This window comes from Colletotrichum fructicola (genome assembly GCF_000319635.2).
Source record: "Colletotrichum fructicola Nara gc5 chromosome Unknown KSG_Nara_v1_contig06, whole genome shotgun sequence".
In the NCBI taxonomy this organism is placed as follows: Eukaryota; Fungi; Ascomycota; class Sordariomycetes; order Glomerellales; family Glomerellaceae; genus Colletotrichum; species Colletotrichum fructicola.
This window is the reverse complement of record NW_027094056.1, coordinates 2,957,890-2,974,895: the sequence shown is the minus strand read 5'-3', so window position 1 is coordinate 2,974,895 and position 17,006 is coordinate 2,957,890. Positions and strand designations below refer to the sequence as shown.

The 17,006-nt window shown below is 52.3% G+C and overlaps 7 protein-coding genes across 7 annotated transcripts; 3 read left to right on the top strand and 4 right to left on the bottom strand.

Moving 5' to 3' along the window:
- Positions 1 to 579: 579 nt before the first annotated feature.
- CGGC5_v011087 (Ankyrin repeat and KH domain-containing protein) lies at positions 580 to 1,096 on the top strand (the record flags this gene model as incomplete). Its single annotated transcript, XM_066152476.1, has 2 exons — positions 580 to 967; positions 1,056 to 1,096. The coding sequence occupies 2 exons, from the start codon at positions 580 to 582 to the stop codon at positions 1,094 to 1,096; spliced, it is 429 nt and encodes a 142-aa protein (XP_066008143.1).
- Positions 1,097 to 2,772: 1,676 nt separating this feature from the next.
- CGGC5_v011086 (putative AIM2 family protein) lies at positions 2,773 to 3,736 on the bottom strand (the record flags this gene model as incomplete). The annotated part of the gene is made up of 4 exons (XM_032025737.2): positions 2,773 to 2,822; positions 2,899 to 3,184; positions 3,243 to 3,559; positions 3,616 to 3,736. The coding sequence occupies 4 exons, from the start codon at positions 3,734 to 3,736 to the stop codon at positions 2,773 to 2,775; spliced, it is 774 nt and encodes a 257-aa protein (XP_031877734.2).
- A 1,420-nt stretch (positions 3,737 to 5,156) lies between these two features.
- Positions 5,157 to 5,753, bottom strand: CGGC5_v011085 (uncharacterized protein; the record flags this gene model as incomplete). The annotated part of the gene is made up of 2 exons (XM_066152475.1): positions 5,157 to 5,661; positions 5,719 to 5,753. 2 exons carry the CDS (start codon positions 5,751 to 5,753, stop codon positions 5,157 to 5,159), a joined length of 540 nt encoding a protein of 179 aa, XP_066008142.1.
- Positions 5,754 to 7,480: 1,727 nt separating this feature from the next.
- On the bottom strand, positions 7,481 to 9,306 carry CGGC5_v011084 (putative methylcrotonoyl-CoA carboxylase beta chain; the record flags this gene model as incomplete). Its single annotated transcript, XM_032025735.1, has 3 exons — positions 7,481 to 7,603; positions 7,658 to 8,702; positions 8,756 to 9,306. The coding sequence occupies 3 exons, from the start codon at positions 9,304 to 9,306 to the stop codon at positions 7,481 to 7,483; spliced, it is 1,719 nt and encodes a 572-aa protein (XP_031877738.1).
- A 346-nt stretch (positions 9,307 to 9,652) lies between these two features.
- On the top strand, positions 9,653 to 10,976 carry CGGC5_v011083 (Isovaleryl-CoA dehydrogenase; the record flags this gene model as incomplete). The annotated part of the gene is made up of 2 exons (XM_032025734.1): positions 9,653 to 10,833; positions 10,883 to 10,976. 2 exons carry the CDS (start codon positions 9,653 to 9,655, stop codon positions 10,974 to 10,976), a joined length of 1,275 nt encoding a protein of 424 aa, XP_031877737.1.
- A 189-nt stretch (positions 10,977 to 11,165) lies between these two features.
- On the bottom strand, positions 11,166 to 12,059 carry CGGC5_v011082 (uncharacterized protein; the record flags this gene model as incomplete). The annotated part of the gene is made up of 2 exons (XM_032025733.1): positions 11,166 to 11,535; positions 11,638 to 12,059. The coding sequence occupies 2 exons, from the start codon at positions 12,057 to 12,059 to the stop codon at positions 11,166 to 11,168; spliced, it is 792 nt and encodes a 263-aa protein (XP_031877726.1).
- Positions 12,060 to 13,397: 1,338 nt separating this feature from the next.
- On the top strand, positions 13,398 to 15,653 carry CGGC5_v011081 (Serine/threonine-protein phosphatase 6 regulatory ankyrin repeat subunit C; the record flags this gene model as incomplete). The annotated part of the gene is made up of 2 exons (XM_032025732.2): positions 13,398 to 13,493; positions 13,587 to 15,653. The coding sequence occupies 2 exons, from the start codon at positions 13,398 to 13,400 to the stop codon at positions 15,651 to 15,653; spliced, it is 2,163 nt and encodes a 720-aa protein (XP_031877736.2).
- Between the last annotated feature and the right edge of the window lie 1,353 nt (positions 15,654 to 17,006).

The window sequence follows — 17,006 nt, the reverse complement described above, 5'->3', positions numbered from 1 at the left end:
CCATCCTGGCGAAAACCGTATTACTTCGAATCCTTGGCTCTCAAAGACCTCAGAAAGTCCGAATTTCCTTTCTGTGAATACACCATCTTGTACTGGGGTTATCACGCAGGAAACTGCGACACGCTCCCAGCAAATATCAGCCAATTACTTAAAACTCGACAAATGCTCCAGAGTCTAGCTGTCATTTCAAGTGATCTCATCGGAGAAGAAGTACCATCTGCAGGAGCACACTTAGCAGCCTGGTTTGGCCTGCTGCAGATATTCAAAAATCAGTTATTGCCTACAGACGATGTGACATTGATCGACCGCAGGGGACAGTCTATTTTATCGTGGGCAGCTCATCGAGGTCACTTCAGCGTAGTCGAACACGCCCTAGAAAACGACATACTGCGGATGAAAAAGCGTCACAGCCGAAGACATCTTGAAACTTTACATCTAGCACTCTTCAAGGCGGTAGAGTTCGGTCATTCATTTGTGGCTCGCAGACTCAACCGATTTGCCTCCGATGAGAATCTTGACTTTGAGAGCTCGAACGGTCCTTCGCTTCTGGATCTGTGCATTGGAAAGGGAGAGATGACAATGATCCGCCTTCTTCTTGAGCGGTCACCACGTCACTCGTCAGATACTCAGAAGCTCACGGCCATCAAGAGCGTGGAACTTGAAAAGATGAATAGGTACCGCGGCACGCCTTTGGCACTCGCGGCCCTCAATGGCCTCGACGAGGTAGTCAAACTTCTCTTGGACTATGGAGCAAATATTGAAGCACTTGACAAAGCTGGGAGAAGCCCTCTGTTGCGAGCTTTTCAATCGGGCCACGCATCTACAGTAAAATTACTGGTGCAGAACGGCGCTGTGTATTTGGGCCAATCTGGAGAACCATCGGCGCTATGGCCATCGAACGACCAGGAACTGATTGTTGAGTCACTGGTGAATGGCGGCGCAGACATTGAGTCGAGAAATGAGAAAGGTATGACTGTGTTGGCTTGTGCAGCAGGCGCTGGTCAGCTGTCAATGCTCGTGATACTCTTAGATCATGAAGCCAACATCGAGGCTAGAGATAACGCAGGCCGCACGCCCCTCTGGCACGCCGTCATGAAGAACCAATCGTCGACTTTAGAGTTACTCTTGAAAAGAGGAGCAAAAGTCGAGGCTATAGATCGACATGGAGATATGCCGTTGTTCTTTGCCGCCAAGAATGGTTTTATATCGATTCTAGAGATGCTCTTGAGATTTGGAGCTCAAGTCAACGCTCGCAACCCAAATTCAGGTCAGACATCTCTTTTGTATGCTATCACTGGCAATCATATGGCGGCTCTGGATATTCTCATCCGTCACAAGGCAATGCTTGAAGCTACGGACTGTACAGGGCGCACTGCTCTGTCACTTGCTGCCGGAATGCGCGATACGGCAGCCTTGAGGGAACTGATATTCCGTGGTGCTTTCGTAGAAGCTCCGGATAAGCATCATCGAACGCCTTTGTGTTATGCTGCAATGGCAGGATCAGTGTCTGGTCTTATGATTTTGAGAGAGAAAGGGGCCGACAATAACCATCAAGATGTCGACAACATGACGCCCATTATGCTAGCCGCTGAAGCAAAGCAGGTTCCAATGTTAGAGAGGCTCTCGGACCTCGGTGCTGATATGGCAGCCCATGACAGTTTCGGTAGAACAGCACTACTAATAGTCGCAGGGGCTAGTCGCCACTCTATCTTGAGTACAGATGACTTGAAAAGCAAATGTGACAACGGCGGCGGCAAATTATCTTCTTATCCCGATTGGTCGTTGTCTCGTGCACTTCCGCGCATCATTTCAGGGCGTTGGCATCTTGCGGAAGTCCGGGATAACCAGGGACGGATTCCCCTGTGGTGGGCTATCACCTCGGGCAAAAGGAAATTGTCAAGAACACTTTCGAAGATGGTGAACGAAGTCGAAGTATTGGATGAGCAAGGCAAGCCTCCGCTGCTAAACCACTTGCCTTCTGAGGATGATGGCAGCAAGATCGTCAGGCTCCTTTTGGAGCACGTGTCCCAATTTTAACCTGACGGTGACAGGCTTAAGTCACGCGATGGCATAACTGAAAGAGCAATCAGCTATGTCCAGTCACTCCTATATTTTAATGACAGAAGCCCCCATACGCCTTGGACGGAGATGTTCTCAAACTGGTGGGACTATTACAACTGTTACAGTTATGACAGCAGTAGCTCGTATTAGAGCTAATCTTGTACATGATTTCAAAAGTCTTCGCCCTGTTTCCCCCCTTGGTCGAGAAAGTAGCTTGAACATCTCTATATCTTTGTGGGACGACCGGAACAAACCTAATGCTCTCTTGAATGGGCCATCAATTCCTTGCGCTCTCTTATCCGTAGCCGGTTGGGCTTGAGCCGGATGTACACAGATGTTTCAGTTTCAAGCTTGATAGTGATCGTAGACTTGGTTTGCGAGGGGCGGGATGGTGCAAGGTGTAGTGTCTTGCTTGTGACGATCGGTGAGTCTAAAGAGACTGAATGAAGGTTGTTTGCGGAACAACGGTACTCTTCCAGAATGGTACCCTTGCTCATGTCGTGTTCCACACCAGGTAGATCAAGGCCGAGCCCACGTCTTCTGTCTTCCCTGGCCGAGATCCAGGCCCATGCCCACTATTTGTGCCTATGCGCTTGTGGCCTGATGCCGCAGAGTCTCAAGGGACCATCTCTGGGCGAACGAATTGCGGTGAATCATTTAAAACACCTGCTAAACATAGGATTCCCATTTCTTATGTTCCCACACACTTCTTTATTCATTAGTGTGGCAAAGTGACAAGTAATGGAGTAAAATTCGCTGTTCTACACAGATTTAGCATGAACCGCGTAGCATTCTAGAAGTTCTTGGCGAAGAACTCCAGAACAGTCTTATACCCACGCGTGTACTCCTCCTTGACGCGCGCATCCTCCAAGTTGGATCGAGCAGCCATCCAGCCGTGGATCTGGTCCTTGAAGATCTCAACGTGCTTCGCAACACTCAGGTTGTCCTCGAACTTCTTGACATCCTCCTCGCCCTCATCCTTGGAAGCAAGCATGATCAGGGGAACCTTGATACCCTTGGCATCCGCGGGGTCGACCATTGCAGGGTGAACCTCGGCGCCGACCTTGAAGGGGTTGCTGTCGGAAGATGTGACGAGGGAAACGACCTTGCCTCCCCAGCAGTACTGCGACTCCAATCAGCTCTCTGTTCACAAATAATCGTCCCAACAACCGTGCACTTACACCAATGGTAGCGAAAGACTCGATGGAGGAGTACTTTGACTGAATAGCCTTGACATATTCGGGGGTAAGCTCGGCAATCTTGGGGGGAGGGAACCTCTGGAAGAAGGCGCCGAGCTTCTGCTGCTTCTCCTCGTTGTCGGGAGGGAACCACGCGATGTCGGCCGGCTCGCCGGCGAACCAGTCGGGGATGAAGACGCGGTACTTCTCGGCACTAGCGGTGGCCAGGATGTCGGCTCCCTGTAGGGTTTGGGGGAAGAAGCCGAAGATGTCGAATGTTACGACGATGGCCTTCTTGGCGTCGGCGGGACCGGTGACGTCTGCGAGGAAACGCGGGTTAGCGATATGTGGTAGATGCAATCGAGAGCCAACTAACAGGTCTTCTTGCTGCCAATCTCCTCGTAGGAACCCTTAGCTTCGTAGCCCTTGGCGACGACGGGCGGGATGTTGCAGCAGGCCTCGTGGTGGCCGTGCTGGGCGGGCATGGTGGTAGCCATTCTGGCGGTCTGTGTCGAGAACTGTTGTGAATTGAAAGGCGACGACGTATTAGTAGAACCGCAGCAAGTAAAGTTCTTGTTTGCTGTTGTGACGGAAGCTGGTGTTGTTGAGCGCGAAGCTATGGCAGATGTGGAGGAGGAAGAAGTTGCTCTCTGGACCAGGGGTGCTCTGGAAAAAGCTTGGGAAGCGGAGCGGGCTGCTTTGGCAGTGTGGGAAGACATCCAATATTATGGGCAGGTGGGTTTGTCTTGGTTCTAGAGTGGAATGGAAGGTGTGGCTCTCCGGTTTTCGCTGACGTTTATTGACGAAGAATAAGGTAAGGCGGGGGGGGCACCGGTTGGTCAATGGGGGCAAGCTTTCCTTGTGCCGTCTTGTGTGTTCGGACGAGGCGTTCTCGCGAATTGGGAGGGTCTCGCGCGCGCGTTCTTCCTCAATGGAGGGGTAAAACGATAAGGAGTCGAGCTGTTACGAGGAGGGGTAGCTGTGGGGGGTGATGTCACCATATCCATGAATGAAACTGAATCGGTACTGGATCGAGGTCCACCATGCCGGGAGACCCGCTCGTTTGCCGGCGCCGGTCCCGAGCTAGGCCGGACTTTTCGGTAGTTGCAGTCGATGACAATGTTCGAGCTCCTGTTGATGTCGTTATTGCGCATGCCTATTCCAAATCATTCACTGCCGAGATGTTCAGGCAGTGGTGGGCACAAATACAGCAATCTGCATGTGTATCTTCCAATTGCCCTACTCCAAAACCCAGTGCTTTGGTTCGCCCACATTTAGGGACATAGCTTCAGCCATTACATACGCAGCCGGGGAAGGCTTCCGGCAAGGGGGTTCCCAGCATGCCGCAAGTCTTTGTCCTAGCTCGCACCTTCTCGTGTGTTTTTATGGACGTCTTAGTTCTCATGGACGTCTTAGTTCTCATACCATTCAGCAATCCAGTTCGAGTCCTTTGAACGAGCTTTTAGGCAGATAGCTCGATGAATGGTTACACATGGTTACCTATGACTTTGGGAGTTGTCATTGACTTGCCAGGATGCCCCGCACGTTCCCCCAAAGCTACTCATAAGCTTAAATCCACCTCCACGTAGTGAGCCCTGCAGAAAGATGAGGCATAGGAACTTCTGTCGGACCCCTTGGATGAATTCCAACTGGATTTCGCTCAAACTGATCAAAGTGATGAAAAGTTCAAACATGTCTACATACTATATTTGAGCCGCGGCCCCACAAGCATTCAATCAACTTTTGACAATTTAACCGGTCCTTGCTATCCAAGTAGATGGGTATCATAGCCCATAAACCAAAACCCAACACACAAAACCCAGACGAGTCAAATTACCCGTCAACAAATGTGTTTCCTTTCCCATTCCGATTCGCAACGCCAAGCCTGTTCCAATTGAGCACCACCACCAGAGAGAATCAGGCGTCATACCCAGAAACTCTCAAGTCCTCCAAGGCTTTGGTGACAACCATGCCATCTTCCTTGAACGCCAACTTGTCTGCCGCCTCGGCAAAGTCAACCCAGATAATGTCAAATTTCGACCGATCCTCTCCCGTCCATCCATTTGGCGCAAGTCCAGATCTGCCCTCAACAACAAAGTAGAATACCATCTTCATTGCCCCAGAGTTCGGATCTGGGTAGTGGCACACGGCCACCGGCTCCGTGCTGTCCGTCTCTTCCGTGATATCCGGCGCTCCGGGTGGCGCATCCGCCGGCGTCGCCCTCGTACGGATCTGCAGCGGAATCGGGGTCACCACAACACCGGTCTCTTCCCTGGTCTCTCGCAACGCCGCCGCCAGTAGATCCTCGCCAATGTTCTTTCGGCCTTTTGGTAGTTGATGGATGCGGTGGCGCTTATTGTATACGAGGAGCACCCGGCGTGCATTCAGGTCGACTGTGACTGTGCCACAGCTTGTGATGAACCTGTGGGAGGGGTAGAAACGTCGGCCGCGGGCCATCTCGGTGACGGTTGGTGCGTACATCTGCGGTTCTTCGGGTAAGGCTGACGGTGCCATATTGTCGTCTTTGTTTGGCAGATGCTTCTGGTAAGATGAGAAGTGACAGATGACAGATCTGGCTTCGAGCTTTGATGATGTGTCTCGACCTGAGGCAGATGAAATCTAGGGTCTGAATCTAGATCAAGACGTGTCTCCCAACAGCGTCTCAGAATGAGTCAACACAACCAGATCAAGCCAGCCCAACGACCGGGGTTATCCTCTTCATATATGCCCACGACTTCGTGGCGGTGAACGTATCACGAGAGCCTGCTTCCTCGAGCTGACGATCCTCGGGTTCGTCGTTGGCTCAGCCCGCCCCGTTCCTCCCCCACACATGTCTTCGCGACCTGCCAACATCGCAGCCTGCAGACCGGTCTCTCCCCTCCCCTGCATGTGCCTACCGTCATCCCAACCAGCCAGAGGACGAGATACGGATGGAAAGAGTAAGGCACGATGCCGCAAGGGGCTTTGCAGCCCGTTTGACACCCTCCTACCCACTGACCGGGGGGGCTTGTCCATTACCAGCAGGTGCAGAGAGGCAGCAAAAAAAATCCTGAAAGAGAGAGTTGCATATTTTGGGTCCGGTGAAGGGTTCACCGGTGAGGCAAGGATTGGAGATCGGTCAGACTAGGGTGGGAGCGCACTGCATGGGTGTTCGCCTTCGCCCCTCTCCTTCGCCGACGAACCACGGTCTGCCCGGGAACCAAGGAAATGGAAAACGGAAGAATTGAGAAAAAAAAGGAGGTTGTTGAGGTGGTGTAGCCAGACCAACCACGCATGCGGGAAATGATATCTTCGATGAGTGGTGAGATCTTTCCGTTGTGTCGAGTGACAGGCGAATGGGATCAGTCGCGAGCTTCCGCTGCTAGCTCCGGGTAGGTCGAGTTGCGTGTCACCACATGCGCATCCGTCCCATCTGTCGCATGTTGGGCTGAACGGCTGAGCATTAGCCGCAAGCTTCTGATTTTCGTCGGACATCGGAAGATGGCCAATGTCGTTTCCATGAGATCATCGGATGGCACGACCTTTCACTAGACGAAATGTCGGGTGTAGCTGCCATGATGCTCAGCCAGACGGCACGTGGATGGTCGTATCTGTAGCCACGTTATTTCTTGCTGGCACGCTTGACCCGCAGAATGCGTGGGGAGAGGACTGAGTTCCATGGTTGCCGGCATCCAGCTGCGTAGGATTGGAGCATGATGAAGAATGAAGAAGATGGAGCCCGAGGTACACCGCCGGCAAAGAGCAGGGATGGCGGCCGGTGGGTCCCCGGAGCTCGGTCCGCGCAATTGGCTCCTGCCCCGATCTGCTGCAGAACAGGCCCCGTAATGTTTCTGAACTAGGCAGTCCGTCCCGGATGCCATTTCTTTCGTTTGGCCGAGATGGGCTTTTTACCATCTGATTTTGGGTTTTGAGCCGTTGTCAAGACGGCAATCTGAGATGCTCGCCGTGGCGTCAAATGCAACCGCGGGAAAGCGGCCGGGACATCTAGCCGCTCTTAATGAGGTTCGGATAACACCAAGCCCCGGCATTAGCGGGCAATTGGCGAGGCGACTGTCATTGGAGAGGCGAGTTGATCGTGTGCTTTTCGATCGACCACTGCCTTTCATTGACGCGCCTTGTCCGTAGACTGAAACGACTAGGTGATACTTGGGCTGCCGTGCAGGCGCCTCAACAACGGGTGTAAGAACTTTCTTGATGCATTTCTCCCAACGCCTCATGGATGATCCTAATTCTAAGCATTTTTACATTCTGAATACGCCAAACTTGGTATCACCGGCCTTTACTTCATTACGGCCTGACATGGCTGCCCTGAGACCCAACCCAAGGTACTTGCGAGTGTGCTGCGGGGGAATAATACCGTCGTCCTATGAACCATGGTTAGCAAGTATCGGTGACGTGGATGTTGCGTTGTGACTTACCCATAACCTGGCAGATGAGTAGGTAGCATCGCTCTCCCGCTCTATTCTCTCCTTCAATTCAGGATCGACCTGCTTTCCAACGGTCTCCATCACAGCAGCCAGTTGCTCACCGCCCATGACACCAATACGGGCGTTGGGCCACATCCAGAGGAAGCGCGGGCTGTAGGCCCTGCCGCACATGCCGTAGTTGCCCGCACCGTAGCTACCACCAACAACGACGGTAAACTTTGGTACATCGGCGCAAGCGACGGCCGTCACCAGCTTGGCGCCGTGTTTGGCGATACCCCCACGCTCCGCAGCGGAGCCAACCATGAAGCCAGAGATGTTCTGGAGGAAGACTAGCGGAATGCCTCGCTGAGCACACAACTCGATAAAGTGGGCTCCCTTGACGGAGGACTCTGCAAATAGGATACCGTCGTTGGCGATGATGCCAACCTTGTAACCATGGATGTGGGCAAAACCGGTGACAAGGGTGGTTCCAAAGTTTTGCTTGAATTCGGAGAACTCAGAGCCGTCAACAATACGAGCAATGACCTCCTTGATGGGCAGGGGCTTCCTCAGGTTTGTGCTGGCAATTCCCAAAAGCTCTTCGGGCGAGTGAAGAGGTTCAGCGTAGTCTTGTACCGGCGCCATCGTTGCGGGGGACTTCTTCGGCCAATTCAGGTTGCTAATGCTACGGCGCGCAAGGGTGATTGCATGGGCATCGTCAACCGCGAGGTAATCGGTCACGCCGGAGACCGAAGAATGCATCTTGCCGCCTCCCAGCTCCTCGTGGCTGATCACCTCACCCGTGGCAGCCTTCACCAACGGCGGGCCCGCAAGGAAAATGTGACCCTGGTTCTCGACAATGATGCTCTCGTCGCTCATCGCGGGGACATAAGCCCCGCCAGCGGTGCACGGACCCATGACGACCGAAATCTGGGGTATTCCCATCGAGCTCATCCTTGCTTGGTTGTAGAAGATGCGTCCGAAGTGATCTCGGTCCGGGAAGACGTCCGCTTGGTGGGGGAGGTTGGCACCGCCGCTGTCGACCATGTAGATACAGCTGTCCAATGTCAGTCTTCTTGATTGATTATGCGCAGGACAGGAGCGTCTTACGGAAGCTTGTTCTCCTGTGCGACGGCCTGCGCCCTCAGATGCTTCTTCACGGTAATCGGGTAGTATGTGCCGCCTTTCACCGTGCTGTCGTTGGCAACAATCATACAGGTCACGCCCTCAACAACACCGACACCCGTGATGATGCCGCCCGCGGGTACGTCGGCCTCAGGGTACAATTCATGTGCAGCCAGAGGGGACAGCTCCAAGAATGTCGTTCCCGGATCAATCAGCGCAGTGACTCGATCGCGCGGCAGCATCTTCTTCCTCGCAATGTGCTTTTCCCTTGCCTTAGCCGAACCACCGAGGTGCACCTTCCTTGTCAGGTCCTGCATCTTCTGCATGACCTCGCCCATCTGCCGCTCATTCTCCTTGAACTCCTCCGAGGTAGGATCGACATTGGTCTGGAGTCGGGATATGGCGCTCGCCTGGTGCGGCGGGGTGAAGGTCGCGACGGTGCGAGAGGATCGCGGGAGGCGGGGGGCCCTGAAGCTCGACCGGGTCAATTGACGCGACAGCAGCAGGACATCTCTTGTCGACCGTGAAAGAGACATTTTCGAGACGTGTGCGAGGGGTGTTGCCAACGGTACGGCGGCTGGAGAAGGGGGCAATGGAGAAGAACAAACTACATTTGCCGACGGTGCCCTTGGATATGGGAGGATGTTTCGAGAGGAGAGCTCGCTTGCTGACGGGATTCCATTCCAGCGTGTGACGTCCAAGCCATTGGCCTCGGTCCGCGAAAAGCCGCCCGTAGCCGAGCACCTTCTTCTCCCGGTTGGACCTCTGCTGCGGCGTCGAGCTAAGGTAACTCGGATCAACAACAAGAGAACAAGCCAATTTCCTCTTCCTCTTCTCTCAATTTTCCTTTTTTGAAGCCCTTATTTGTTTTGGAGCGCAATCATGTCGAGTGTTCGAGTATTCAGATCGCTGGCGCGTCCGGCTCGCCAGTTGCGACCCTTGGCCGCCCCCGCCCTTCAATCCCGACGTCATTCCTCTAAGCATCCCAAGGGGTTTGAAGCGCCGTCAGAATCCGACCTTTCCGAGCTGCGCGAGCGCGTGCAGGAGTTCACGAGGCGCGAGATCACCGAGGAGGTCGCCGCCAACACGGACAAGAGCAATGCCTTCCCTAACGAGATGTGGCAGAAGCTGGGCGAAGCTGGCTTCTTGGGCATGACCGCCGACGAGGATGTCGGTGGTTTGGCCATGGGCTACCAAGCGCATTGCGTCGTAATGGAGGAGATCTCAAGGGCCTCTGGCTCGATTGGTCTCAGCTATGCCGCGCACTCGCAGCTGTGCGTCAACCAGCTCCAGCTCAATGGCTCCCCGGAGCAGAAGCAAAAGTACCTCCCAGGCCTGATTGCTGGTACCAGCGTTGGTGCCCTGGCCATGTCTGAGTCTGGCGCTGGCAGCGACGTTGTTAGCATGAGGACAACAGCGACGGCGGTCGATGGCGGCTACGTCCTCAACGGCTCCAAGATGTGGATCACCAATGGCCCCGATGCCGATCTTATCGTTGTCTATGCCAAGACGGAGCCTGAGAAGGCCTCGAAGGGCATGACTGCGTTCCTTGTCGAGACCAAGACTAAGGGTTTCAGCTGCGCCAGGAAGCTTGACAAGATGGGTATGCGCGGGAGCAACACCGGCGAGCTCAACTTCGACAACGTGTTTGTACCCAAGGAGAACATCCTTGGCAAGCTCAACGGAGGTGTTCGCGTTCTTATGGAGGGTCTCGACCTTGAGCGTCTCGTTCTCAGCGCCGGACCTTTGGGAATCATGCAAGCTGCGCTGGACGTAGCGCTACCCTTCACCCACCAGAGGAAGCAGTTTGGCATTCCCATCGCCCAGAACCAGTTTATCCAGGGCAAGCTGGCCGACATGTACACAAAGCTGCAGGCCTCAAGGGCATACACCTACTCCACAGCAAAGGCTGTTGACGAGAACGGAATTATCCGTACACAAGACTGCGCCGGTGCTATTCTGTATGCTGCCGAAAGAGCAACAGAATGTACGTTGGATAGCATCCAGCTTCTTGGAGGCATGGGTTACGTGGAGGAGATGCCAGCTTCTAGGCTGTTGAGAGAGTAAGTTTATCCAAGGTCACATCTTGGACTGTGACTAACATAAGATCAGTGCTAAACTGTACGAAATTGGAGCTGGCACGTCAGAGATTAGAAGGATGGTTATTGGAAGGGCGTTCAACAAGGAATATGCGCACCTTGCGTGATGAAAGAGATCTGGCTTATTATGGTCATCAAGGTTTTGTAGAATCGGATGGAAAATTATTAGATCAAGTCTGATGAATGCCAAAATTAGGAATTAACACTCAAATCTGGTTTTGCTCCTTTCCATACTGAGACCTTGGCCATCTCAGTTAACTCTGTCTCCACCGTACTATTTGTCATCGTCGAGCAGACTACTCGAACACTCCGCTGAGATTCACGTCCTTGCTGTATCCAATCGCGCTTCTAGACCCTTCAGTATTCACGTTGCCAATCTTGACCTTCAACTCGCCCTCAGTTCCATCAGGATTGTGGATTCCGATCAAGCTCTGTGAGCTCTGGGTTACCACATCACCGATCTGGAGGTTGATTCGTCTCTGTCGAATTTGTGCCTGCAGACACGCGATCTCGTCCTCGTAGTTCTTAATCCAAGTAACAGCGCTCTCCAGCTCGGCTTCCACTTGCGCGACGCGTGCATTTTGCTCAGAGGCAGAGGGACCATGGTGGTCACGCTGGTGGGCGGCCATTGCTTGGAGTTGCTTGTAATGCTCACAAGCCGCAAAACTGTGGTGTGAAGGGTCAGCATTGGCCTAAATGGCTCCTTTGCTCTCATCTGAAGCCGTAACTCCAAGCTGAATTAGCTAGACTGATATGGAACAAGCTCACTAGTTCGCACCGCTGAGGGCCAGGGTGATGGTAGCCTTGCAGCGGTTGAGATCAGCCTCAAGAGCTTTGACTCTGTCCTTAGCCCAGGCAAATCTGGCCCTGTCGCGAATACCAAGCTTGTCTAGCTTGAGAAGATCCGGAAATTCGTTGTAAAAGCCTTCGCACAGCTTGCTACAATCTTGGAGTGCAGACACAATTCGTTCCTTTTGGGAGACCCAGTTGTCCTGGTCGACTTCGAAACGAAGTGAGACCTGAACGCTCTGGATGATGTTCTCGATGCTCTGGAGCTCTCTTCGGACATTGGCAAGGTATTCCGGCGCTGCTTGCATGCAGTTGATCTCTTTTGATAGGCAACGGATTCCGTGAGATGCTGCGCTCACAAGACCGACAGCTGCGGAGGCGACTGCAAGTGCTTCTGCCATGGCTTCTGCGTGGTGGTTGGATGGAAAGCTAAGAGGGATAATAGAAAAAGACGAGCTGTCAATGGTGATCGGTTCAAGCCCACTGTACTGAATGCCGCAGTACTTATGGGAAAATTCAACAGCCATTCGGGTTGCTCGCAATGAAGCGATGTGAATAGGCAGCAACTGCAGCGACTGGAATGAGCTTCTTGCAAGGCGAAGAATCGTGAAGCAAAGAGTAGTGGTAACAAAACGGGATACTGAGAAAGACATGCGTTACAAACAGACACACTCCAGTCAACGACTATGTCACTGCTGCCCGACAACAACAATGGACCGCCTCCATAACCTTTCCACAGGTTATCTAGCTATTTCTGACAGTCCCCATCTGATTCTGTCTTCTTTTGACGCCCCTTGCGCTCGTCATCTTTTGCCTTCGCAACCTTTCTTCGCCGACTTCATCTCCTGATTTCACACCCACGGCCTTTGCCAGTGTACACCAGACAAGATTCCTCATCAGCACCATCCACTTCATTAGCACAAAATCTGGCATCCAGTCGCGCGAAGACATCACCTATGGTGCAATCATGAGTGGACACGGGAACGCGTCAACGTCAGTGACGATTGGGGACGTCAACGTCGCTGCTGGCGCAACGGCGATTTTGGGCATAAACCAGATTGGCCAGGGTAAGAATCTGTCTTTCTCATTTTCTCATACGTTGGGGATGCTCACATTAGAACGACTTAGGTAAAGGCGACACTTCAGCCAAGCTGCGAGACTGCACAAATGCTCTCTTCATTACCGATCCTAAGGTCGACCGAAACGAACTCCTCATCTTCAAAGGCGAGAGAGTCAAGGGAACTGGGGAATGGATTCGACAAGACGGGACATACAAAGCTTGGCTGAACTCTGGAGACTCTCGGCTCTTGTGGATATCGGGTGGTCCTGGCCGGGGCAAGACGATGCTATCCATCTTTCTCACTGTCGAGTTGCAGATCTTTTTTCGCCGCCCTCTCACGAGAATTCTGTTCTACTTCTGCAAACATGAAAGCGAAAATCACAACACAGCAACCTCCATACTTAGAACCCTTCTTTATCAGATTTTTGACAAGCAGCCCGAGCTTACCCGCCATGTTGCGAGTCGAATGGAAACGGCGGAAAGAACACGAGACACCCTCAATTCTCCGGGGACTCTGTGGCAGATATTTCTGAATGTTCTGGCTGATCCCAGTCTCGGGCCTGTGGTTTATCTTCTGGACGGACTTGACGAGTGCAAAGACGAGAGCACCAAGTGGCTTGTCAAAAGCCTACAGACTATTTTCGACCAATCCGGCCGAGCACGTCTTCAAACTCCAAACATGTTCAAGGTCATAGTTGTCAGTCGTGAAATCACCGGACTTCTTGGGTTTCCACGCCTCGACCTCGAATCGAAGACCCATGACATCGCATCAGACGTGCGTCAAGTTATTGAGTCAAAGATCAGAAACCATCCAGATTCTTCAAGAAAGAACCGAGCCTTTTGGAACAAAACCGTTACGGCGATCCAGGAACGTTGCGACGGAACTTTTCTCTGGGCTGGCTTGGTACTCAACGAGATCCTGGAAAAGAATACAGAACTTGAGATCGAACAAGTGCTTCTCGATGTCCCCGAGGGCTTGGATGCCATCTACGCCCGGATCCTCCGCAGTATTCCTGCCAAATGGCGCAAACAGGTCGCACGTCTCCTTCACTGGGTTACATTGGCTTTCATGCCCTTGTGTATATCCCAATTGGAGGACGCTTGGAATACCGGGAGGAGAAAAGACGACATCAAGCACTACAATCTCCGAGACCTTGTGGAAATGTCGAGATCTTTACTCAAAATTGACGGATCCGAAGAGAGACTTTTGCTCGTACATAGTTCAGTCGGGGATTATCTTCTTCGTCCAACGACTGACACTGATCCTGTCCTGGAAGAGCTTCGAATGGAGGCCAAGACTATTCACTTCGAGATGGCCAAAACGTGCCTCAGTTCAATCAACGGAATCGACCTGAAGCGAAAGCAGGCCGACTTACGCGAGGAGATTCAACATTGCAAGGTTCTTCACCCAGTAGGCTGGAAAATCGTGCGATGTGAAAGAAACTTTCGCAATTGGATATCATATGCCGTCTACTGTTGGGACGGCCATGCAAGATCCTGTGGTCAAGCCGCGAAAGAATTGCTTGACAGTACAACGCCATTCTTTCACAACAAAACAGGTCTCCGCGACATGTTTTGGGATTTCTTCAAACATCCATTGTCCAAGTCCCGCGACGGCAACGTCACATGTGGAGTGCATACAAACCCAAGTCTTCTTCATGTACTCTCGGCCCTCGGAATACCCGTCTTGGTTTGTGAACTACTCAGTCGTGAGTCTACTCGCAATGGGGACTACATAAATCTCATGACCGACCAAGGCCATACCGCTCTCTACTATGCAGTCTACTACGCAAAATTTAAAGATCAGGAAGACACCGTCCAAGCCCTCCTCGATAATGGTGCTTGCGTCACCAGAGGATACCGCCTTGAAGGCAGTGCTCTACATGCAGCCTTCATGATGCAGAATTACCGGCTCGCGAAACTTTTGCTCGATCACGTTTGCAACGACGCGTGTATGTTATCCGTACCAGGACAACAAAGGGCGCCCGAATCCCTTTCACAAGACTTGCTCTATCATGCCTTTTGCGCAAGGGATGTCAGGCTGGTGGAATTGTTATATGACAATGGTATGGGGACGAGGTTCCCAACGAGTAACATGATCATGGGGGCAATCGTCAACGCCTCTCTCCCCGTTTTTCAGTATCTCTTGAAACAGACGTTCGACGTTGACGCCAAGAACGAAGTCACTGGGGAAACCTACGTTATGTGCGCAGCATCGACTGCAAGACGAGACGACGATGCAGTTCACATCCTGAAAGCACTCCTGGAACGGGGTGCGAAGGTCAACGAACCCTGGTTTCTAGGGATGACCCCGCTTCACATGGCAGTAGTCTTCAACAATGGAGCAGTAATTCCAACCCTCCTTGCCCACGGTGCCGATGTCAATGCCGTGGTGCATGGTGCATGGGAAGTAAGGAATATGGACACCATACGCGGACAGTTTACAAATGCCGAAAGATTCATTACCGCTGTCTTGGCTGATGGGGTGCGGCCGGTCGACTCGGCCTTGGCGGACAATACATGGGGAGTTGCTGAGACTATCCTCGATGCTAGCATAGGTGCCAAAGAAACCTTGCATCGCTACAGAACCACCCTATACTGGTTGCATTGTCGTATGGAACGCAGACCGGTTGATGGCGATGACACCGGATCACCAATGAGATTCTGTGAGAAGTTCTTGCGAAGGGGCCCGAAAGCTAACGATCGACTTTGGAGGTCTACGCTCCTAGACAACTTTTGTGAGCCGCTGTTCTCATTTCAGCTGGACTACATCCAGCTTTTGTTGCACTATGGTGCTCACTGCCGGCTTCCTGAGAACACTGAACGATTGCAGAAAGTGCTGGAGCGACGGTTTCAGAATGGAATGTCAGCAGAAGAATGGGACAAGGAGACGAGAAGGAAGCTTAAAGAGCTGCTGAATAACCAAACGGCGTGACGGTTTAATGCAAAGGCATTGCTTGCCTTTCCTGGCAGTGTACTTTTCAAGTTTTGAAGTTTTTTATTTTATTTTCATGCATCGCAGCGTACTAGCTGAACCGCTAATAGAATGCTCATGCGTTTGTGTATTTTCTTCGTTTGAGAAGGACAGTTGAAGGCCATGGAAGGTGACCTCGAGCCATTGCTGAAGGCTGTCATGTTCAGGCGGGGAACTATGCGATTTACCATAGGTTACACCATGTTCTATTCATCTCCATCATATCCGTTGTCTTCATTGTCTTCATCATTGCCGCCTCTATCGACACTATTGACACTATTATGCGCCCGAAGCCTTTTCGGCCATCTCGCCCACGATACAAAAGTTCGTAAGGCAACTATTTTGAAGTTGAAGGCTTTAAAGGCTCCGCGAAGTTTCCGAAGTACACGTCAACTGATCAATATCTGATCTCCGTCTGATCAATGAAATTCTCTTGCGATGTAAGACTAGACGGTCTTATCATCTGTGCTAATGCTTCGGTGAATATGGAGTTGTGATAGGAAAGTTGTTCTCTCAACATGATACGTTAAATCAGGATGCGGCTGGGAAACTACATTTCGTGAGTAGAACCAGTCCAGGTGAAAACCCTTCCACACCGCTGGTCGTATCCTAGGTAGCTACCTTGGTTGGACCTGAGAGTTACAGGGCATGAGGATATCAGAAACAGATTGCGAGTGCGCGGGGTGAAAATCATACAAAAGCCGATGTGTGGGATGCGCTTCCAGAAACCCCGACAAGTATGGAATACGGCAGTCGTAAGCGGATGGCCGAAAGCGGCTTCCCGTTTCGCGGAGCTGGTCAAGTGATTGGCATATCCGGGGACCCGGCGGTGATCGGACGACGACAGAACACGGGCGGAATAGACGGAGGGGGATGCGTGGGATGAAAATCAGTAATGTCGGTCTGTCAGCCACCTCCCTTCCAACCTCGTGTTCAACAGAAAATGATCGTGGAGTGGGTAACAGGAGAGTGTCCGGACCAACAGCATGCAAGTGCCAATCAACGTGATGAGGTGACATTGGGACATTGGGAACAGCAAAAAGGAAAATAGATGCGTCGGCGGAGGCTCCCTTGCCTTTGATTGCTTGGCCTTGAAGCAGCTGTCCGCTCACCGTGGCTCCGAACCGGAGCTCCCAGGCCAGGGCTTAGAAGAGCGGGAGGTCAGATGGCCAGGCCCTTGAACCCCCAAATCTCAGGGCATTCTAGAACTTCGTCCGGTGTAGGAAAATTGGGGTAGCTGTGGGGAAGAAAAGAAAGCCAAAGATGCCCAATCTTGTTGCTCGAGAGAAGACCAAAAATTGGTTGGAGCAAGGT